This window comes from Sus scrofa, chromosome 4 (assembly GCF_000003025.6).
Source record: "Sus scrofa isolate TJ Tabasco breed Duroc chromosome 4, Sscrofa11.1, whole genome shotgun sequence".
In the NCBI taxonomy this organism is placed as follows: domain Eukaryota; kingdom Metazoa; phylum Chordata; class Mammalia; order Artiodactyla; family Suidae; genus Sus; species Sus scrofa.
The window spans coordinates 66,705,337-66,730,703 of record NC_010446.5 but is presented as its reverse complement, the minus strand read 5'-3'; the positions used below and the strand labels follow the sequence as shown (position 1 = coordinate 66,730,703).

Below are 25,367 nucleotides of genomic sequence, written 5' to 3'. Positions count from 1 at the left end.
CAAATCTTTCCACTTGGTGATTTGGTTTGAATATCCAATGGTAGTGAGTGACTTAATTTAAAGATATGCTTTTGTAATAATAGCTACTTTATTTCCTAAAGACTTACTGTAGAACTCTCAAGCAAACATATAAATCCCTCTGGGTTTGCTCCCAAGATTACACTACAGAATGTCAACTGCGCCCAAAGGAAAATTCATGGAAACCATCCTAAGAGAGGCAGGCACCTGGCATGGGGTCTGCAGAAATGAGGTACATGCATTGGTGCTTCGGTTTGGGAATCCCGGAGCTGAAGATTGAAAACCGAGATCTGCCAAGATCCGAGAGGGATTTGCTAAATAAAGGTCAGATCCACAAGAAGCTCGTGACACCCTGTGGTTCAGCTGGAAAAGGGCAAATACAGGTGCAAATGCCAGCAGGTTTGGGAAGAATTTTTCAGGTAGATATACAAATGTGGTTTTACAAAGTAGATCAAAGTAAACTTGGGATTATCTATGTCAGCATTGGGATCTGAGTGCTAAAACATTCAAAAGGAGAGTAACCTTTCTGTTTCACCCCATTGCTGTTAGAGTAAGTTTTCAGTAAAACTGAGAGGAACCTTCTCAAAATTATGGTTTATGGCAAGACTAAGGGACTGATAATTGACCTTTTTTAGAATAATCCGGTAAAGAGGTCATTCTGAGTTGGTTACATATACATTCTTCCTCTATGGAGTTGAATAATCAAAACCTTTAATTTCTTGGAGTTTGCTTCATGGCTCAGTGGTTTACAAACCCGACTAGTATTCATGAGGATGCAGATTCAATCCCCGGCCTCGCTCAGTGGGTTAAGGATCCTGTGTTGCCATGAGCTGTGGTGTAGGTCGCAGATGCGGCTCAGATCTGGCTTTGCTGTGGCTGTGATGTGGGCTGGCAGCTGGAACTCCAAGTCTCCTGCTAGCCTGGAAACCTCCATATGCCTCGGGTGTGGCACTAAAAAGTAAAAAAAGAAAAAAACCCTTAATTTCTTCCAACTGACAACTGAGAGAAATAAAATAAAGATGGAAAAGTAAAAACAATATTACCTAAGGCTTCATGGGCCTTAGTTTCCCTGGTTCAAACCTCTTTAAAATATATTTATATTGGCGTTCCACTGTGGTGCAGCAGGTTAAGGATCCAGCACTATCTCTGCAGCAGTGAGGTTCGATCCCTGGCCTGGCATAGTGGGTTAAGGATCCGGCATTGCCACAGCTGTGGCATAGTTCACAGCTGTGGCTTAGATTTCATTCCTGGCCCAGGAACTTCCATATGCTGTGGGTGTGGCTAATATATATATATTTGTATATTAATTTATAATTTTAATTAATTATTATTAATATATATTATTATATTTATAAAATATAATTTTAAAAGACTGAAAAGTTATGAAGTTGCTAAGTTGATTTCTAAACTGCACTATTTTCTGAACTTATCACTCCCTCCAACTATTTTCTGATAATAACTACATTTAGGATGGGTAACTTCCTTTGTTGCCTGTATCTCTGCCCCAAGTGATGACATCTCCAAGTGGCCCTGAGTCAGACCTGATTCCTGCTTCTTTGTGAAAGATCAGGAGAGGGTGGTCCTCTCTTTATAGAAATTGGAATGGACTGGTACCCAGCAGAGAGTTTTGCAATATTCCTTCCACGGCCAATCCACTTGTCATGATTCAGCAGTTACAGGCAGTGGGATTAATGGCTGGGGTCCAATCTACAAACCAACTCTTACCCTCTTGGGATCCGAATAGTTAGACCACACGTGTGAATCAGAAATCTATTTTTTCTGACCCTTTTGTCTTTTAGTCATTTAGATTCAGCTTTCCAGAGACTGAACGGTTAGAATGTTTGCCTAGTGTTTTCTAAGATCTCTAATTTCTGGTTTTAGAAATAAGGAGTTTTTCAGCATGATTTATGGTTCTTGTCCTTTTTTTTTCTTAATGGCCACACCTGCGGCATATGGACTTTCCCGGACCAGGGACTGAATCCAAATAGCAAGTGCAACCTATGCCGCAGCTGTGGCAACACTGGATCCTTAACCCCCTCTGCCTGGCCCTCAATCAAACTAGCATCACGGCCACAACTCAAGCCACTGCAGTCGTGTTACAGTTCTTATTTCTAATTGCAGTGTAGACACCCCTCTGTATTCTCTTTGGTTTGGTTCCAGGAGACCCCCACCCCCAGGTAACGAATCATGGATACTCAAGTCCCTTATATAAAATGGCAGAGGAATACAATGAATACAGCAGGTCCTCATATCTGAGGGTTTCACATCTACAGATTCAACCAACTGAGGAGCAGTGACCCAGCTGATTGAATCTGCAGATCCAAAAAACTCAGGGATATGGAAGGCCAGCTGTGTAGTTATCATGTACAGATTTTGTGTAGGTGCTTTTACCAGAGTGGTTATTTTAAGTATGCGGCTGAGTAGAAAGGAAAGATGAAAGATATAAAAGAAGGGTACTATGCCCCTTGCAATTTGGGGGTAATGATTATGATAATCCTGGGCAGCATTTTTACATAGCCGACCGATCTGATTAATAGAAGGTTTGCAGTAGAAGCTCTCATTATAACCTTAAAATTTCCTATCCTCGAAATGATGTGTTCTGAGTGTTCTTTGGTGGAAACCTACCCCACAATTCTTTGACCTTTTTAATAAAGACTTGAATTCTGAAGAATTCTGTCTCCTTACTTTTAGTATCAGGGCATTAGTGAGCACCGAGAACAGAGACTGAGGAGGATGTGGTTTTTGCCTAATCTCAGGGTGGACACATGTAAGCAAAATCACCATGAGACACCCACAGGCCGCTGCTCTCCATAGTGTACACCCTCAGTGGATCAGGACATGACATGGGGAATTGAGTAAATGAGTGAATTATAAAGTTAGTCCCCCAAACAGCTGGGACACAAAGTGTATGTCACGATGGTGTCACTGGTCTCTACATTAATACTTGGTACAGAGTAAACACTAAATGATATTTATTCAATAAATGAGCTCTAACTAGGAGAACTGGAAAAAGGCTTCATGCAGAAAAAAAATATGTGATAGTGGCCAAGAGCACAGATCCTAGGGCCAGGCGGCCTCAGCTTGAATCCTAGTCTGGGATAAGACTCTTAGCTTCTCTGTTACTTAGTTTCCTCATCATTAAAACAAAGATGATAATGATAGTTGCTTCCTAGTGTTCTTGTGAGGCTTGCATACTGAATGCATTTAGAACAGACCTGATAGAGTGAATGTCCAGTCAATTATTAGCTCAGACAATATTCAATTCGGGCCTTGGAAGATGAATGTGATGCAGACAGGTAGGGAAGAGGACTGAGAGGGTGTTTAGTAGAGGGAAAACATGAACGAGGTGTAAAAATTTAAGTCACAGGCATATTGAATATAGAAAGAATTATATGGCTGAATTCCACATGAATCTACCAGGACATGTGTTCAGCTTGATGAGCTTCAATTTTATCTGAAACCTTTTAAACAAAAATCTTTCTATGCACCATTGAATATTATGAGACTAAAGACAAAGAATTCTACACAGATATTTTACTCTAGTTAGTAAATCTCTTTCTTATGGGGATATGATTTAGAAATTTTAAATCTAGTTTATGTCTTTGGTAGGAGTTAACAAATAAGTCAGTATGTTGTGAATAATGAGAATCCAGTTTCTGAGAAAGTTACAAATAAGGCAAAGGAGAAGGCTGAGATTCAGAATGAACCCTGTGGCATTGGATTGGAGTCAGAAATATCAGCTTGAGCTGATGGGTATGTACACAAACATACACACACATACTCACACAGATATAGACAGATGTGGAAATAAATATAGATGTTTGAGTAAGTTCACATTTGTCAACCACCTCAGCCTACAAGGAGACCTAGAAGTGGTTACACATCAGGAGTAGAAATGAATGTCCAAATCTTGGCTTCTGAATATCATTCTCCATTCAGAAGAGTCAGGGGTTCTTGGAGAAGTGGTTAATTCCAAGCTGAGATGGGAAAGATAACCCTGGAACGTGTTGAGGGACCAGAAAATACATAAGGACTCAAAAATGACGGTAGTTGCGTGATCAGGACACAAGAAGCAAACCAAGGGAGCTCCCGGTGGCCAACACTGGAACAATCTGAACGACAAAACATGATTAATCATTAAAACGTTGGGTTGTAACTCATGGGATAAAATAAATATTCATGAATCCATATTGAGTTAAATAAATACTTGAATAGGTACTTTGGGGAGAAGATATAACCCTTCTTTATAGAAGCGTCCTAGTTCGCAAGCACTGTAGTAGTATTGTTTTGGGCAAGAGCAACCAATAGAAGCTAAAATCAATGAGCAGAGTTTGAAGACAAGCAGGATATGGACATAGTCTCACGGGATCTCCTACAACATATTTACTAATTAGAAAAAGAAAGGTGGTGACTTTACAGTGGAACAGTCTGGCCAACGCCACCTTAACCAATTGGTGAGATATTAAATGACATCATGTGATGTGATGGTGATCAGCATCAGTGATAAAATGCACTAAGAAGGCACAGCATCGCTTCTGTGATTTTCTTGCCAACACACATATCCTTTATCTCATTATAAGAAAACATCTGACAAACCCAAATTGAGAGACATTCTGCAAAACAGTGACACAATGACCAGTACTCATCCAAAATATTAAGGTCATGGAAGACCAAGGAAGTCAGGAATTGTCCCAGATTGGAAGAGACCATGGAGACAGTGTGGTGTGGGGTCCTGGATTGGATTCTGGGATAGAAGAGGGGCCATTAGTTGGGGGAAATGGTGAAATATGAATAAGATGGGCAGAGCAGCTAATAGCATGTCCTGGTTTTGATCATCACACTATGATCAATGAAGGGTTGCCGTTAGAGAGAGCTTAACCTAGTAAGTGAAGTATGTGCCATCTCTGTTCTGATTGATTGTAAACTTTCTTCTGAGTCTAAAATTACTTCAAAATAAGGAGGTTTAAAAAAAAAAAACAAAAGCCTGATTAATTGCATTCCTAAATTCCTTCCCATCTGTCTTTTTACCACACCCACCCCACCCCCTTTTCCCTATTTGCTTTCCTTTATCTGGTCCACCTTGAGAGACTGCATTCTTTTTTCTTTTTTTTTTTTGTCTTTTCTAGGGCCGCACCCGCAGCATATGGAAGTTCCCAGGCTAGGGGTCTAATCGGAGCTGTAGCCACCAGCCTACACTACAGCCACAGCAACAAGGGATCCGAGCGGTGTCTGCAACCCACACCACAGCTCACGGCAACGCCAGATCCTCAACCCACTGGGTGAGGCCAGGGATCAAACCTGAGTCCTCACAGTTCCTAGTCGGATTCATTAACCACTGAGCCACGATGGGAACTCTGACTGTATTCTTTTCTTTTTCTTTCTTTTCTCCTTTTCTTTTTGTCGCTTCCCATTCATCAGAATTTGGTAGCAGGAGAGAGTTTGAGGGGTTTTTTTTAAGTAACTCTCCTCCCTTTATACTCAGCCCCAAACCCTGGTGTTTGCTTCTGTGTAGTAACCCATTCCCATTAGGAACTGAACAATGAATATTCATGAACTTGAAAGATTTGCAAAAAACGTTTTCATTGCTAAAGCGCGTTATCTTTGTACTATCAACTTTCAGGCCCAATGCTTACATTTCAAAGATCCACATGCACATGCTTTGTCCAGAAATTGCTTTAAACTACTTAAGGAAATATTTTCTTGATAAATACTATGAAGTTTAAAATAACTATCTATTCAGCTAAGGACAAAACAGGCTGCATGCATGTGAGAGTGCTGTGATTTTTGTTCCATGAACGTGAGGACCCAGAGTGGATATGTCTAGGCTGCTCAGTTCCTATTTTCAGTGTCTTAACTCTTCATTGCTTAAATATTGAATGCAGATATGGATGAGGTAGTGAACAGGAAGCTGTCATTTGAACTTATTTCGAAATGATTTCCGTGCTTTTGAAATAAATTATCAATCCTTTGAAACAATTTATTCCGTGTATTTTGATTCTTAAAAGCGTTAATTTTGAAAATGCTCAGATGATGATTTCTTTCTTCGCACCCCATTTCTCTTGATGTTCAATACACTGTTGAAACCTGTATTCTACACTCGAATGTTAATGGTATGTTAAATAATTATTAATAAAGGAAGAGCTAAAAGTGATTGTTCTTATTTCTTTCAGGGAGCAAGAGTTCAGAACACAGCAAAGAATTTAGGAGTCAGGGACCGGACCCCCCAGTCTGCTCCGAGGTAAGTGATTCCCCCAGATCTGGCGTTTCCCAAAGGGCTCAGCGCCTTTTCCCAGGCAGAGTCACCACAGCTAATGCAGTTGCCCCCAGATATGCCCAGCACAGTGCTGAATATAATCCTAGAAACCAGCCTTATAAACATTGTGTTTGAATCTGAATAGGCTTAAATGCTCTCAGATTAAGTGAAATTTTAGGTGAAGCCAACTTAGAGGGAGCAGGTAGAACTCATAACATTATTCTATTTTGCACATTCCAGCATGAATTCAAAAACAAAGGCCCCTACAGTTCCTGCTAAAATTTGTATTCGAGCTGCACCAAACCACTGAAATGCTATTTGCATTTATATTTCTGTGACCACACATGCTGTTCCCTCTGGCATGAGTGCCTCTTCCATTTGTGTCTGTATGAAAAACTACTGTTTTAACCACAAAACCCCATTTAGATATTATTTTCTCCTTGAAGTTTGGTTGAGTTTCCTTCCTGTTTGTGCTTCCTTTGCATCTTGTATGTTGATCTATTATGGCCCTGATGGTATTGCCATGTCTTGTCACCTGGCTCTCTGCCCAACCTGGATATGACTTCTTTAGAGTCAGGGAATATTCTTTTTGGATTTTATTCATAGCTCATCGCAGTGCCTACAGAGTGCCTACATAGACTGCCTGAACTGATTTCAAGAATACATGAATGAATCAATGAATGAATGAGCCTTTTGTTTGTCATCCCACCAAATGTTCACAGTGCATATATCATCATAAAAAAGGACTTGAATCCACTTTTAAAATAAATGAACATGGGAACAGCCATCAAAGGAGTGTTCATTTATTTCCCTGGTGACATTAGGATAGGCAACCATCTATCTTGAAGTAGGGCAAATTTAAATAATTTCTTTATGTTTGATTATTTTTATACATTTGCATTTTAACAAAAAGTAGCCTCCTCCAAGCACTGTCACAGATAAGACACTCTTTGTTTCTATGACAAAGCAGCTACCAGAGTAGGAATGATGACCACAGCATTTATGAAGTTCTCTTTCATTCTGAAAAACCATGTTGGCAGTGAAAGTACTTTCAAAAGAGAAAACATGTTTTCCCCCTGAAGATGGATGGAGCACTCATGTTCTAATTGCATTTATTTTTAGTGCTGACTCCTAACTCTATTTAATCCTCTAGTCTTGTTAATGTCATCGTTCATAGTTGATTAGATTAGAATCTAAGACTCTCTGTGACTAAGAATCATTTCACATAGGCATTCTCTCTCCAGCATCTTGAACAGACATGGTATATTTGGATAATAAACCCAGTGAAGCTTTAAAATTCCCATAAGAAAACAAGAAATGGCTCAGCAAGGTCTTCTCTCCTGGAGCTTATAAACACTAATAAACAGTATGGATAAGACTTAAGCATCCTGATCAATAAACCAATATGCAGGCTCAATCTGGGAAAAAGAAACTGATGAGCTCACTTTTTTTCTTTATCAGTTTATGGTTAAAACACTTGAAACACAATACAAAGTGCTAGCTCTAAAATTGATCTATTTTTGCAAGGGGGTAACAGCCCTGAGAGAGAAATCCTGAGTAATTTTTCAGTTTTAATTATTCTTTCATTCATAGTACAAATGTTTATTGAAGGCCTAAGAAATGAGAGGATAGAAATAGTTCCAGCCCACAAGGAACTTTCAGTTAAAGAGGAATGAGTGAAACGTAACCACAGAAAAGGGAGAATGGGAGAAGCGTGCTGTACAGGCACAGAGAGGGTTAAGGACTCCAGAGCCTCTGGGATCCCTCCCATCCAGAAACCAGGATTCCTGCCCCAAAGACAGCGAATCACAGAACACACTTGTCCCTCAAGGCCAGGCCATCCCTCAGCAAGTCTGGGGTAATGTTTCTGGAAACATCTTCATGGAGATAAAATTTGCTGTCTCTGACAGACATAGAATTTGATTCAAATCCCCAACCAGTCTCTATCATGCTTTTCCTTTCTCCATTTACTGCCTTTTCTTTTTTTTAATTTACTCAGCAAACAGATACTGAATTTAGGCTGTGTCTCTGTAGGTGTCAAGCACTTTGTTAAAAGCTAAGGATAAAGACATACTCCCCTCTACCAGTCAGTGAGGTGTCATTGAGCAACAACTCAATATAATGGAAATAGTATCGTGTGTGTGTGTGTGTGTGTGTGTGTGTGTGTGTGTGTGTGTGTGTGTGTGTGTGATAAGAATCATGACAGCGCAGCCACTATGGAGAAGTTCCCTAGAAAACTAAAAAGAGAACTACTATATGACCCAGCAGTTCCACTTCTGGGTATGTATCTGGGAAAAATGAAAACATGAATTCAAAAAGATACATACCTCCCGGGGTTCATAGCAGCATTTTTTACAGTACCTACAACAGAAGCAATTCAACAGCCCATCCACAGACAACTGAATTAAGATGTGGTGTATATATATATAATGGAGTATTACTCAGCTATCAAAAAGAATGAAATCCTTCCATTTCTAGAGAATATTATGCTTAGTGAAATGTTAGAGAAAGACAAATACTCTATGATATCACTTTATGTGTTGAATCTGAAAAATAATGCAGTAAAGGTGTATATAAAACAGAAAGGGGGGAGTTCCCGTCGTGGCGCAGTGGTTAACGAATCCGACTAGGAACCATGAGGTTGCGGGTTCGGTCCCTGCCCTTGCTCAGTGGGTTAACGATCCAGCGTTGCCGTGAGCTGTGGTGTAGGTCGCAGATGCGGCTCGGATCCCGCGTTGCTGTGGCTCTGGGGTAGGCCGGTGGCTACAGCTCCGATTCAACCCCTAGCCTGGGAACCTCCATATGCCGCGGGAGCGGCCCAAGAAATAGCAACAACAACAACAACAACAACAAAAGACAAAAAAAAAAAAAAAAAACAACAGAAAGAGACTCACAGACATAGAAAACAAATTTGTGATTACCAAAGAGAAGAGTGAAGCAAGGAGAGACAAAATAAGGTTACCAGATTAACAGATATAAATTACTGTATATAAGAGAGATAAACAATAAGGATTTATTATATAGCACAGGGAACTATACCCATTTTCTTATAGTAACCTATAATGGAATATAATCTGCAAAAATACTGAATCACTATGCTATACACCTGAAACTAACACAATATTGTAAAGCAGATACACTTCACTTAAAAAAAAAAAAAGAATTATGACATAAATAGCACAGATTACCATCGGAACACAGAGAAGGGACACATAACTCAGCCTAAGGATGGAGTGGAGAGGTTGCAGGGAATTCCTGGGCTAGTCAGCATGGTAAAAGAGGTATTCCTCAGCTAATGCAGTGGCACCAGTGCCTAGAGAACACATCACAATCTGAGAACTACACCTAGATCTCTATGACCAATGCTTGAATTTGATGTAACAATGATGCAAAGTGCTGCTGAAGATATAGGCAGGGGCTTTATCAGGAAGGAACTTGTGTTACATATTGAAGAGTTTTGATTTTAACTTGGAGACCATAAGGAACCATTAAAAAACAGTCTTTCTTTCTGGAAGATTTGGGTTTTAGAATTTATGTCTGGCAATATTAGGAGGCCACCTTTTAGGACAGCTCAGATCAAAGGAGATCATTCTATTATTGAGGATGAAGATGAGAGGGTGGATTCCAGAGATATTTAGAAGGCATAATTAATGAATAATAAAGTCCTACTGTATATCACAGAGGACTATATTCAGTACCCTATTATAAATCATAATGGAAAAGAATATTAAAACTATACACACACGCACATACATATGTATGTATATATGTATGTATAACTGAATCACTTTGCTGTAAACCAGAAACTAACACAGTGTTATACATCAACTATACTTCAATTAAGAAAAGACAGAAATAAAAGTCTTTGGACACTAACTGGATGCATGGGGTTAGTGGAAAGGAAGATTCTAGAATGACCACCAAATCTTGTATGACAATGGTGAAGGTTCTAGTCACTGAGATAGTAGATGCAGGAAAAAGAGCATGCACAGGAAAAAGTGATGAGCTGGACTTGGAGATACTGCAACCGAGACATAATGGGCCATCTATGTGGAGATGCTCTTGTGGGTGGTACAGATTATATCCCTCTTCATTCTTACTAACATACTTTGGCTTGCCAGAGTATCTTAACCAATAACCAAGTATTACATTCCAGATGTAATGGTGCACTGGTCTTATTTTCTATTATGTTACACTCTTTGGAAACTATTGGGTCCTAAAAATTTGATTTTCTTTATTTGCATAATTGGGAGACAGCATACTGTAGTGGTTAAAAGTGAAAAAATGATTTGGGGTTCCAGCTCCTGCTACATGACCTTATTTAGCCAAGTTATGTATATTCTCTGAGACAGTTTTCTTATCTGTAAAATGGGGAGAGTTGCCTTGGGACAGAGTATCGTTACTTTAGCCTTCAAGAGAGGCATTTACTTTCTGACCTCCTTCAGTACAGCTTTTATTTGGGCCATCTAGAAAGATGAAGGGCATGATCTGTAGGCTGAAGTTTGAAAGGTCTACTCTCTGCTAGTTTGGATTTAGGCTGGAAATACCAGCTCCAGGATGGCTGCCTCAGCCCAACAGAAAAAGAAGAAAGTGGAGCCAGAAACACACCTTTTTCGTGCAGGTCTTCAAAATGTCCAGCAAAGGCCTCCCATTACCTAACTGTTCAGCTACCAAAAACAAATGCCTCAGCACAGAGCCAAGGTCCATCTCTTACCTATTGCATTATACTTCCCAACTTCATCTGCCTGTTCCAAATTCCCAAAGCCCCACAATTTCCATTAAAAAATGGGTCTGAACTCAGATAACCCTGAGTCCCTTCCAGAAGCCTCACAAAAGCTCAATCTGCCCAGCTGCACTGTACCCAGAACTATTATCTCATTAGTTGACCACAGGGAGTAGCCTGGGCTCCAATTTGTGAGATGGACATTTCAGAGACTTCTCTTCCCAGTCTTAGTTATGTCACATGGAAACGTGTGCTGCAAGATCACAGGATATGACGACTCAGCCCAGATCTCATGGGGTAAGACTTTGCCATCCAGCTTAGTGGTCCTGTTCTGAGTAAGGCCACTGTGCCCTTTCACTCTTTAGGCAGCACTGTCAGGGAAATAAAATGATAGAAATTAAAAAGGAAAAGAACTTTGCTATCATCTATAATTCCAGCTCTAGGAATGCAATTTCAAACAACACCATATCCTTCAGCTGCAAAAGCAGCTTTGAAGTCTATCAGCTGAATTTAATGTATTCTTTTCTCTGGAAAGGACGGAATAAGCTTTTCTGAGGTGAGATGTTCTTATTTTGGTATTCATTTTCTTCCATGAAGATGACATATAAAGTACTGTCCACCTTCCAGACTCCAAAGGCAACAATGTCCTCTCTGTGTTTCCAGCATAGGAAAGTTCATCTTGTTAATGAGGTTTCTAGCCCATATTCTCCCCTTCCCCTTTGACTTAAGAGTGACCATGGGATTAAATGTTGAAAGGAGAGGAAATTTCAAATTTGCTCAAGTTGTCAACACATTTAAATTCATCTGTGCTTTTAAAACAGAGAAAAGTTGAGATCTGCACCTGATATCTTTCCATCATCAGACTGTGGAGTAGGAACAATGTGGCCACTCCAATGTGGTATCATGGAGGAGAATAGGCTTACGGCTGGCTGTGTTACATTGGCTGGTATTCTTTCAGGTCCCTCCTTAAAATGGGTGTGCCTTGAGTATCACTGTTGCAGCTGTTACAGCCCCCTTTGTTTGTTCAACCATTCAAAAGAAAATGGAGCACTAGAACTTGTATAATCCTCCTGGTTCAGTCCCTTGAGCTCTGCCTTCATGCTTTATGGTTTCAAACAACTAGACCTGGGATGCAAAGAGAGAGCATCTCAGGGCATCTCCACCAGTTCAAATGGATTCCTTGGCCCACTTTAATCTCCACCTAACTCTTATGACACATGAGTGACAGTGTGGGCAGAGCTGGGCAAGTATTCCTTAGAAAACACCGGCTAATTGTGCCCTTAGTATTCAGGCCTTGGGACTCTGGCACATCAGCCTAACCATGACCAATTGCCAGCACCACCGGGATGGTACAAAATGAAGCAGATTTCTAAGATGAGTTAGAAAATCAGTAACCCCTGTGCAAATAGATGCTATCTTACTTGAAGATCATCGTGATAGACAGGAGGGTAATTATCATCTACTAGAATTCAGAGAATCACTTTGCTACAAGCAAGGTGAATAGCCCAGGTTGGCAGCACAGGATCAAAAGCAGCTGGTGTAAAAATGGCACCTCTACCTAATCAGTAGTCATCTAGATGTGCAAAGAGACATTGGTGTTTTGCAATAGCAGAACCGATCTGTTGCGTTTGCTAATGCATATGCCATTTTTTAGTACCATGGGCAATTTGATCATGACTGACTTCCAAACCAAGAAATGATTGTCAACTTATTTGTTATACCAATAAAAATATCTCACTCAATGTCAGTACACCAGGCCACTGTCACACCTTCTCATGCCTTTTCTAGGCTGTACAAGCTATGCGAGCCGCCTCCCCCAGTCGGAGAAGAATGAAGAAAATTCCCAAGGGACCAGGCGAGCAGAAGCTTCTGAACACTGGACTAGACCACGGACATCCTGGCTAAACATTCTTCACCCAACATCAAGAAATGGATTTTTTCCTCTAAATCTTTTATCATGGAGTAAATAACTCATGTTCAGCTTGTGCTTAGATAGTTGTGCTGGAAATGGATAGGAGTCCATTCAAACAATTCAGCTTCCCAAACTGACCTTACTGTAGGTTGACATGTATTATTCATTTTGTTGGTAAAAATTCATCCCTGGAGATTGTTTTAAAAATATCAGCACTAAAACATTTACCATTGTGTCTCCTTTCCCATGTGTTGAAGTTACTGTATTGTGTTTGCTTTCATCATCTCCAATGGAACATGTAATGAGGGATAGATCCCTTTGAAGAAGTCTGTCACTGAAGAAACCTGGGCACACTTTCCAAATCATCTCATTAAAAATGTTACAGACCAGGGAAACCGAGTGTTACAGGTTTTCAGTCGCCCACTTGCACCCAAGAAAGTAGTTGGTGGGTGAAAGGCAAAGAGTATGATTCACTCTTCGTAAGAGAGTCTTTCTTAGTAGAGGAGAAGAGAGCCGACTGAGACCTCCAGCAAGACCTTCCTCTTTCGGCCTTCAGGTAATCTTCACGCTGGCTCGTGGACAAGGCTCCTAGACATTGCCGGTGAACCGATGCTGTCCTTGGTCCCTGAAGTGGGCGTGGCTTTCTTGGGGCATGCGCACTGATGCTGTGGCCTAAGTGTTCAGGCGATGGGAAGAGGCAGGGGACTGGGGTGGGAGGGAAAGAAGACTGGGGGGAAGGGGGGGAAACAAGCCTACAAGAAATGGCAACCTTTAACTTTGAAAGATACCTAAAACTCTTAATTTTATTAAGGCTTTCACATGAGATGTCAGTCTCTTAAGACAATACACTATTCTGAATATTTTTCTGTCAAGGTATATATATATATACCTTATATATATATAAGATGAGAAAATAAAGCTTTATTTGTTGAGCGTTAAAAGGACTATTAGAAACCTCGATAATTTATGAAATGAGTAGGTGTATTCTGTTTTCATTCTAAAGTACACATAATGTTTATCCTTTCTACATTGATAAAATAACATTTTTAGCATAGTGAATACAATTATATTGATTTTTAACCTATAATTTTTAAAACAAAGTGCCCTTCCAGTGATTGTGATATTTACGTGGATATAGATTAATTTCGTAAGTGAAATGCTTTTCCTAACTGAAGTATATACAAGCCATTATTTGATTTAATTTAAGAAATGTGATAATAGTTTTCAAACTATTATTTAAAAACGTTCATGACTAGCAGTTGTGTATTGAATAATGGAAATACTGCATTACCTATGTATGAGGTGTTTATATTCTGGTCAAGGTAATGATAAATGTTATTTGGCACAGAAGCACTTAAGACGTTCATGATAATTCCATATCTGTAATGAAAAATAAAGAAACCAACATCAGAGTTTTCAGAGAAAAAGATGAACATTTGAATTTAATGAAGATATGACCTTAATATAAATATCTGCATTAAATATATTCTTAGCTTTCAGGGGTTTAACATTTTTGATACTATTGCAAGTGATCATGAAGATCCATGAAATGAGTAAATTGTGATTATCCTGTACTGAAAATTCAATTACATTTAATGCAGGGCTAATGAGTGAGCAAAACTGATTAACTAGCCCGTACTTTTTCATGTTGTCGTTACTGCTCTATAATCACCACCCTGGAAGGAACATTCTTTATTAGAGGCCTCTAATAAAGGGGTTACTGAAAAATTGCCGTCATCCTTTGCCGTTTCATGGGGGAAATTAGCTGCTTTTGTAGTATTTGTAAATTAGCATATTTTAAAGACCTAATAAGCTCTATGTATTAGGATGTGCTTAGTACTATTTTAAGGGTTAAACATGGTGCAGACGTAGCATCTATCAGAGTGCTTGGCACTTATTAAAAGCTCAAAAGTTAGTGATGACTTTTTCTTCTTGCTATAAAAACTGTAACTAAACACTACGTAATTTCTACATGCGAAGTACCACCTCCAGATACTTTATCTATGCTTTGTTGCTATTGCTTTTCTAATCCGCATAACGATGATTTGAGGTGATGCTTTTTGCATCACCCTCATTTTACAGTAGAGGAACTGAAGCAGGGAATGGTCCAGTGACTTACCCAAGATCATGTGACCCATAAGCGGTAGAATTGGGATTTGAGCCCAGTGATCCTGCCTTCTTAGAACTCTGTGCTTCTTTTCCTTATTAATGTGGGAAAAGTTGTAATACTGCCAATTACTTGTTAGTTAAGTTGGAGTTATGTGGGGTGTGTTGCCATTAAATTATACATCTTCTATAAAGAAAAAAGTGAATGGAAATATGTAAAATGCCTTTAATATATGAAAATCCTAGGCTTTCCTGGGCCGTTTACCATCCTGTATACACACAAGGTAACCCAATCCGACTGCAATCTAAAAAAAATATTTTTCTCGTTGTTGAAGGTAACAGTTTTTGATACGTTTTGCAAGTCTGGAATAGTACATTGTACAAAATTTGACTATGATTCATAACAGTGGTAACAGTAAAAATTTCAAATGGGTAAATGAATAAAAACAGCTCTTTAATACCATGGTGTATTTCTGTGTGACATTAGACATTTAACTTGAGTTTTTACAATGGGTTTACCTAAATGCTCACGTTTCCTCTACAACCAGTGTACCTTTAAATGTTACCAAACCTGCTGGCAGTTGCCTAAGTTCTGCCGACTTTAAAGTTCTCAGTTTGGATGTCTGCATCTCTCCACTAAAAGGGAAGGTCACACCTAGAAATTTTGGCTCTTATTATGGGACCTGATGCATCAATACTTGTTAACTAGTAATTCATAGTCTATAAATCAACATCCCATCATGTCTTATAAAGTTTACTCATTAAATATTACAAAATATAATATTAAAAGTATGACTCATTTGAAGAGAGTAGAATTTTGCATCTATTTCTATTACATTGAATAAGAAAGAAAGAAAGCAAGAAAAGAAAAGAGAGAGAAGGAGGAGAGAGGGAGGAAAGAACTTTTGTACTAGTTTCTACTTAGATTGGGTATGTAGTGTTGAATTTAGAGTGTAAGCTTTATTTTATGAACCAATATCCCTATTTAGAAGTCTCATACTATATTCTGTCTTTTTAAATCACATTCTTCCAATGGCTGAGATTCCCTGTGTGTTCAGTGGCCATTCTTGCAGCAACAGTGTTCAATCTAAAATTAGGTTAATTTCTCATGATGCTCTAATATATATGATGTTGTAATTATATTGGTTCTGACTCTATTAATTTAAATTTTATGATAAATTTAAGTGATGTGATATGGACCTTGGCACTAACTGTAAAAGCCAAGAAAATGAATGGGTAAAAAAACAACCCTGAGAAACATATTAACTCTTAAATTTAAGAAAACAATCTATTTTCAACCTTTGGACACTTTTTTGTCAGCAAAATCCATGTTTATTGACTGGGGAGCATTCCAGTGAGTTATTCTAGATAAATGAAAATAATAAATTTGTAATTAAAATACTACAGTATTCTTTCATTTGTTTGCATAGCTCTTTTCCTGTATAGCATGATGTAATACAGACTAGAGAGCATATTTTTATTCAGGTATATTTTCAGTAAAACATAATATTGAAATTTAAAATGACTAACCTTAAGTCATTTTAATTTACCTTGACTTTAAAAGGTCATTTTTAGATTTTTTTTAGTAGCTCTAGGTACTAACTTTACCATGTGACTAAATTGCTTCTGAATTTTTAAAAACTATGTTTCATTTTTAAAGGCTTATTTTTAAGTGGATTATCATGCAAAGTTATAGCTCAATTACTTTCCCAAAGTTAGTAGTAGTTATTTCATTAACATGTGTGTGTGTATTAACCAGTGTGCTGAAGAAACTGTCAATTTGTCCTGCCTAAGTATGAAGGCAAAGCTTTGAAAATGGTGTAGGATGACCTGAACTTCAATTAAGACAAATATTCTGTATTTTGTCAAGTTGTTGCAGTGTTAGGGATGAGAGCCTCAGAAAAGTTTTACTGACAAGGTAGAGCTAAAATTTCAGTGGGCAACTGGGCCAAGAATGGCCTCAGGCTTATTCCTTTAATAAACAGTGGCCACAACCTTGTAGGTGCTGCAATTCCATAATAGTTAGTATGGTAAATCTCTTGTTTTAGAAAAATTTTGCTGCTTAAAGCTTTGCTTTTACCAGTGATCTCAGTATTTGTATTGCCAAGCCTTGCTACACAGAAACATGGCCTATTTCACTCAGGATTGCTTGCTTCTCTTACTGAGAAGAGATGTCTGAAGTCTACTAGGTGTACTAATATATATATATATATATATATATATATTCATACACATTTTATATTCACATATTTATATCATTTTTTACAATAATACATTATAAAAATTACTTACTTAGATTCTTATGTCTTGTTCTGTCTGAAGGTATGAAATAGAGAGTTGTTCAATATATTGAATGTCTTGTTTAAATATGCCATAAGTGTACCCGATAGGCCAATTTTTGATCATTGACACTAGTTTCTTACTCTGTCTAGAATCAGTTTACCTGGTTTTGCCATCAGATGAAGTAGCTGATTAAGAACAAAATTGTTGAATTTGTAAATGATAATTCTAGTAGAAATGGAAAGCTTTGGATAGCTAATTTGGAGTGCAAATAACAGAATAAATGTTATTCATTCATGTATTCATTCAACAAACATGTTTGAGAATTCACTTTGTAAAAGCCACAGCCAGTGGGCTTCATTTATGCTTTGGATATATTCGGTTTGAAAATCTTCATAGTATCGCCTCTTTGTTAATCTCCTGTGTCTTTTACTTGGAATGACATTATTATTTGTAACACAAACCTGTTCTAATATCACGTAGGTATATATACTGTGTGAAGTCAAGAATACTAAGTTGGTAAAATGCTCTAGAAAATATACATTTAAATCTGAGTATCTAATGCCTCAAGCAAATTTGCTAGCATTTCAGATGAATATATATTTTTGTAACTGCCAAGTAAATAAGTAGAATATAGCTTTTTGTTTAAAAATATTTTTATAAGTATTCATCTATACAGTATTCATTATTTTGAACATTTAAATATCAGATTGGTTCTATAAATAGTGATTCTTCTGAATATATCCATATTTAACATTACATAACACCCAAAATGTAATGACAAATGTCATCTGAATGTGTTATTAGAGTAGTCTGGTTTTTTTTCCTTTGTAAAATATACATGTAACATAGTTTCAGTCACTCGGTATTTTATGTATGGTTAAAACAGATCAAGTGTGTTATGTGTTTTATATCATGTATTTTTGTCTGCATAAAATACTAGAATAGTAACATTGTACCATAAATGTCAAAAATAATAAAGTGAAATGTAGTATGACCATTTCAGTTTCTATCCATTTAAATTTAACCAATTCCTATTATGTTCTCATCTGTTTACGATATAAAAATATTCATGAAACAGAGCTTTTCACCCTTTAAGAATTCACAAGCTCAATAGAAGAAACTTGATAAACCTGTGAAACACATCTACAAATATGAAGCAAGGTGAGTTGAAGAGACAGAAACTGCTAGGAAAAGCTAAATGTGGGCAGGAGGGCTTCATGGAAGATAAGAAAGAGTCTGTGCTGTTCCCTAAATTAACTAGCCAATCCATCCAGGTTTATTCAGGACCTATTATGGATAAGCCTCTATCCTAGTTGCTGAGAGTGTTATTAAATGCATGTAATTCTCAAACTCTGCAGTTAAAGAACTTGGTATATATAGATGATTAACACAGCACACAAACTAAAATGGTACCTACCAACATAAGGCAATACACACTAATACAGAATAAGAGGTAAGACAATGAGAAATGTGTACTATAGAAACTCAAAGAATTTAGATGCAATCCAACATCTCTTTATTGGGTACCTGGGAATAACTTATCAAATACTTTGCTAAGCTGGATATTTAGTCCTTAGAAACATATATGGCTATTGTGCATGTAGAGTTTACAGTCTAGAAAGGGAAGAGTGACCCAACAATACCAAAATAATGTGAGATGGCTCAGTCAGCTTTTAGAATGTGTAAGATTAAACAGTGGAAGAAGGGAATGCAATCTTGTCAGTGAGAGCAACATGAATACATGCACAGAGATGCAAATGTGCCAGATATTTTGGAGAGATGGTAAGTAGATCAATCTAGGATTAAGATTTGTGAATGTGGAGTTCCTCTCGTGGCTCAGTGGTTAACGAATCTGACTAGGAACCACGAGGTTGCAGGTTCGATCCCTGGCCTTGCTCAGTGGGTTGAGGATCAGCTTTGCCATAAGCTGTGGTGTAGGTCGCAGACCCGGCTCGGATCTGGCGTTGCTGTGGCTGTGATGTAGGCTGGTGGCTACAGCTCCGATTTAGACCCCTAGCCTGGAAACCTCCATATGCCCATATGCCGCGGGTGCAGCCCTAGAAAAAACAAAAGAAAAAAAAAGATTCATGAATGTAATAACTGATTATGTTGAGCTTTTTTTGTGTATGTTTGGCTATTAATATAATGATTTCTATGAACTGTCTATTTAGATGCTCACATGTTTTATTGCATTTGCTCCTTTATATTTTTGAAATATAAAGTTCTTTATATATTAAAAAAAGATTTGTGAATGTGATTTGACAGGATTTGCATTGAATCTCTTGATTGCCTTGTAATGGTACAGTCATTTTTAACAATATTGATTCTTCTCATCTAAGAACATTGTATATCTTTCTATCTGTGTCATCTTTCTTTCTTCAGTGTCTTACAGTTTTCAGACTTCAGATCTTTTGCCTCTTTAGGTAGGTTTATTCCTGGGTATTTTTTCCTTTCTGATGCAATGGTAAATGCAATTGTTTCCTTAATTTCTTTTTCTGATCTTTTGTTGAAAATGCAACAGATATCTGTGTATTAATTTTGTATCCTGTGACTTTACCAAATTCATTGATGAGCTCTAGTAGTTTCCTGGTAATGTCTTTAGGGTGGTGTGTGTGTGTGTGTGTGTGTGTGTGTGTGTGTGTGTGTGTGTGTGTGTGTGTAGTAACATGTCATCTGTAAGCAGTGACAGTTTTACTTCGTTTTTTCCACTTGGGATTCCTTTTATTTATTTACTTTTTTCTTTTCTGATTGCTGTGGCTAGGACTTCCAAATTATGTTCAATAAAAGTGGTGAGAGTGGGCATCCTGTCTTATTCCTGATCTTAGAGGAAATGCTTTCAGCTTTTTACCATTGAATATGATGCTAGCTGTGGGTTTGTCATATGTGGCCTTTATTATTTTGGGGTAAGTTCCCTCTATGCCCACTTTGTGGAGAGTTTTTATGATAAATGGATGTTGAATATTATCAAAAACTTCTACATCTATTGAGATGATTGTATACTTTTTATTCTTCATTTTATTGTTATGACGTATCACACTGATTGATTTGCAGATACGGAAAAACCTTGCATTCCTGTGCTAAATCCCACTTGATCATGGTGTATGATCTGTTTAATGTATTGTTGGATTTTGTTTGCTAGTTTTTTGTTGAAGATTTTTGCATCTGTGTTCATCAATGACATTGGATTTTAATTTTTGTTTTTTGTGGTATCTTTGGTTTTGGTATCAGGTGATGGTGAACCTAACTTTTCACAGAACTAGAACAAAAATTTTAAAAGTTGTATGGCAACACAAAAGACCCAAAATGGCTAAAGCAATCTTGAGAAAGAAAAATGAAACTAGAGGAATCAGTCTCCCTGACTTCAGACTATACTACGAAACTACAGTAATCAAAAAAGTATGACAGTGGGATAAAAATAGACATATAGATCAATAGAACAGGATAGATAGCCCAGAAATAAACCCATGCACCTATGATCAATTAATCTATGATGAAGGAGAAAAGAATATATAGTGGAGGAAATACAGTCTTTTCAATAAGTGGTGCTAGTAAACCTGGACAGTTATATGTAAAAGAATGAAACATTCTCTAATACAGTATACAAAAATAAACTCAATATGGATTAAAGACCTAAATCTAAAATGGATACTATGAAACTCCTAGAGGAAAACATAAGCAAGATATTTTTTGACATAAATAACAGCAATGTTTTTTTGAGTCTGTCTCCTAGAGTAATGGAAATATAAACAAAAATAAACAAATTTGTACCTAATTAAACTTAAAGGCATTTGCACATCAAGGGAAACTATAAATGCAATGAAAAGGCAGCTTACAAAATGGGAGAAAATATTTGCAAATGATGCAACTGACAAGGGATTGATTTTCAAAATGTACAAATAATTCATAGAGCTCTATATTAAAAAAAAAACACCAAACAACTCAATCAAAAAAAAAAAAAGGGCAGAAGATCTAAATAATGTTTCTCCAAAGAAGAAATACAGATGGCCAACAAGCCCATGAAAAAAAAAAAATGCTGCACATCACTAACTTTAGAGAAATGCAAATCAAAGCTATAATCACCTCACTCTGGTCAGAATGGCCATTATAAAAATGTCTACAAATAACAAATGCTGGAGACGGTATGGAGAAAAAGGAACCTTTCTACAGTGTTGTTGGGAATATAAATTGGTTCAACCACAATGGAAAACAGTATGGAGAGTCCTTAAAAAATGAAAATAGGAGTTCCCTATGGCTCAGTGGATTAAGGATTCAGCATAGTCACTTGTGGCTTGGGTTGCTTTGTGGAATGGATTCATCCCTGGCTCCTGAACTTCTGAATGCTTCAAGTGCACTCCCCCCAAAAAACCCCAAACAAAAAACAAACAAAACCCCCAAAAATAGAATTTCCATGTGATCCAGTGATCCCATTCTTGGACATGTGTCCAGGGAAAACTATAATTTGAAAAGATCCATGCACCCCAATATTCATTACAGCAGTAATTATAATAGCCAAGACATGGAAGCAACATAAATATCCATCAAAGATGAATGAATAAAGAAGATGTGATCTATACATGCAATGGAATATTATTCAGCCACGAAAAAAGAATGCAGCATTTGCAGCAACATGGATAGAACTAGAGATGATCATACTAAGTGAAGCAAGTCAAAGACAACATCATATGATATTGCTTACATGTGGAATCTAAAAAAAAGGTACAAATGAACTTATATACAAAACAGAAATATACCCACAGACATAAAAAGCAAACTTATAGTTACCTAAAGGAAAGGGCAGGGAGAGATTAATTAAGAGTTTAGGATTGGCATATACATGCTGCTAGTATATGCAAAATAAATAACCAGCAAGGACCTAATGTATATAGCACAGGGGACTATACTCAATATTTTTTAATAACCTATAAGAGAAAAGAATCTGAAAAAGAATCTGAATCACTGTGCTGTACACCTGCAAACGGCTCAGTCTGGATGGTGTAGGTCTCTGACTGTCCAATGATGTTGAGCATTTTATGTATAAGGAAGTTGAGATATCTAGTTCACAACAATGATAAAGAATTACGAAATCCTCGAGGCGTTTGAACAATGTGTAGTTAACTGTGGAGGCTACCTCAGAAAAGTGAAAGGAAATAGTGATTGAAGGAAACAAAAATCAGTAACAAGATTTGACCTTTTGGAGACTGCTGGTATACTGAGATTGCAAATTTAATACAGTCATAAGAAGAAAATAGAATCAGTAAGCAGAGGCTATTCGTTTTAGAGTAGCATTCCAGACACTGGTGTTCCAGAAATGCTATTAAGTGACCCTCACACACAAAATGTATTATGTGGTCAAAGTAGGTTTAAAAAATACAGAACTAAACAGATTTCTTTTTATCATAGGACATCTCTGAGCTTTTCATGTACTTGTAACAGTCATGACTTTGGAATAGTGAGGTGGTATGTTGTGTTTCCCAACTTACTAGAAGATAGGACATGTTTCATAGAAGACTTGCTGATATAACTGGCATACACATTATGGGAAAACTGTTCTAGAAACTTCATGATAACATGAAAGGGGAAAATAGTAAACAGATGGCATAGCTATTACCTGGAGTGGGGGTGGGGAGGTGGTCAGGGGGTGAGGTGGTGGTGGTTTTTAAGGCTTAAAGGAAGATCTGACAAATACTGGCATAAATGAATAGTAACAGTGGATTAGAATTCAGATCAGGTTCTGATATTGTCACCATTCATCCATGTTCAAGACATTAGGGACTCAGGAGAGCTTATTCCACAGAGAAATGCAGGCTTCCCCTCTCCCTTCTGATCACTTCAACTCTGTAATATGATCAGAAGTTAAGGTGGAGGACACTTATTAAGTCAATACTTGGAATTCCCTGGTGACTCAGCAGGTTAAGGATCCAGTGTTGTCACTGCCAAGGCTTGGGTCTCTTCTGTGGTGTGGGTTCAAACTTCTGCATGCCACTGGCACAGTCAAAAAAAGTCAACACTTGGGAGTTCCCATTGTGGCTCAGTGGTTAATGAACCAGACTAGTATCCATGAGGATGCAGGTTCGATCCCTGGCATTGCTCAGTGCGTTGCTGTGAGCTGTGGTGTAGGTTGAAGATGCGGCTTGGGTCCTGTGTTGCTGAGGCTGTGATGTAGGCCGGCAGCTGTAGTTCTGACCCCTAGCCTGAGAACTTCCATATGCCACAGGTGCGGCCCTTAAAAAAAAAAAAAAAAAAAAAAAGTCAACACTTGGCACCAATCTGTCATGTCTTCTGGAGTAAATTTGTGATTCTTGATGGCCGTGTCCAAGGGTGTCTTAAGTGAGATGACTTAAAGGTAAAAGACTAATTTTTCTCTTCACAAAAGGTATTTTAAAATAAGCATGGAGTTCTCTAGACTGACTTGGTCCACCTTTTGAACATGCTCTGAATGCAATAATCCAAATATCCCACTGATTTTTTGAAGGAGGGTCTTGGTAACATGAACCCTCAGGTCATCTCCAAGATTCCTTGAGATCGGGAAGTGTCCAGATCTAAACACAGACTCCCCTTTCACTGTTAATTAAAGTGGACATTTGGGAGAAATTTCAGTGTTAAAACTGTCTAGAAATTCTGCACGTCACAGTGCTCCTCGACCCTCTGCCCTTGACTCACTATCTTGCCTTTACTTAGGAGAGACCTTTGACCTCCTTGCCAGAAACGTGATAAAATATGTCATTCCAGGGCTGTGTGCTCAGAGAAAAAGACAGTGATCACCCCATGATATAGTAGAGTGTGCTATTTAGGACACTTTAGTGCAGAAGGATGAAGACAAGTGATGATGTAAACGATGGTTAAAGAATGACCTAGGACATGCAGGGATTGACTGCCAGGAAATAATAGTCTTTTAAAAACAGCTGCCACTCTCCCTGCTCACCTGTTGACTCACTGTTCACTATTTATCTCAGAGGTTAGAAGTTAGAACATTATGTAACTTTAGCAATGGGGAATTGGGAAATTGTAACCAAACAGAGAAAATAGGCTTGATGATAATATGAAAAGTCTTTCATAATACTTTGAAAAACTTACTTGAGTTGTATAAAATATTAGTTGGAAGGGTCGTTAGGACAAGCTTTTATCCCTACTTTTAAAAAAATTGAAATGAAATTCTGATAACATAAACTTGACCATTTTAAAGTATATAGTTCATGGACATTTAGCTCATTCTCAGTTTTGTGGATGTGCCTCGTTCCAAAACATTTTCATCACATTCAAACAGGTTTTGTTCTTAAATTAAACTTTTGTGATAGCTATAGAATTACATTTTTGACAAAGTTGCACAAGCAATTCAATGGAGGAAGATAGTCTTTTCATTAGATGGTTCTAAGACAATTGTCTTTTTTTTGCTATTTCTTGGGCCGCTCCTGCGGCATATGGAGGTTCCCAGGCTAGGGGTTGAATCGGAGCTGTAGCCACCGGCCTACGCCAGGGCCACAGCAATGCAGGATCCGAGCCGCGTCTGCAACCTACACCACAGCTCACGGCAACGCCGGATCGTTAACCCACTGAGCAAGGGCAGGGACCGAACCTGCAACCTCATGGTTCCTAGTCGGATTCGTTAACCACTGCGCCACGACGGGAACTCCATAAGACAATTGGACCATAAACACAATCCTTGTATTCAACATTATGCCTTAGACAAAAATAACTCAAAATTGATCATGGACTTAAGTGTAGAACATAAGGTGGAAAAGGCCTTTAGGAAAAAATGGAAAAGAAAATCTTTGGGATCTAGGGCTAGATAGAGTTCTTAGACTTGACCCAGAAAGCCTGATCTATTCAAGGAAAATTTGATAAATTGGAGCTTATCAAACTTTAAAGCTTTTTCTATTTTAAAGCCTATGTGAAGACAGTAAAAAGACAAGTTAAATACTGGGAGAAAAGAGTTGCAAACTACATGTTTGACATATTACTTGTGTCTAAGAATATGTAAAGAACTCTGAAAAAAGCCAGTTGCAAGGGATTTCTTATTGTATCATTCCATTTACATAGCTTCCTAGAAATGACAAGATTATAGAAATAGGGAC

General features: G+C 37.9%; 1 protein-coding gene across 2 annotated transcripts in view; it reads left to right on the top strand.

Moving 5' to 3' along the window:
* The window catches only part of PREX2 (phosphatidylinositol-3,4,5-trisphosphate dependent Rac exchange factor 2), a 283,847-nt gene extending 265,555 nt beyond the window's left edge, over positions 1 to 18,292 (top strand). For both annotated transcript variants that reach the window (XM_021089269.1, XM_013996689.2), the window contains exons 39-40: positions 6,189 to 6,256; positions 12,783 to 18,292. In XM_021089269.1, coding sequence (XP_020944928.1) covers positions 6,189 to 6,256; positions 12,783 to 12,828 — 114 coding nt within the window. In that variant the 3' untranslated portion in view covers positions 12,829 to 18,292. The remainder of the gene's footprint in view (positions 1 to 6,188; positions 6,257 to 12,782) is intronic.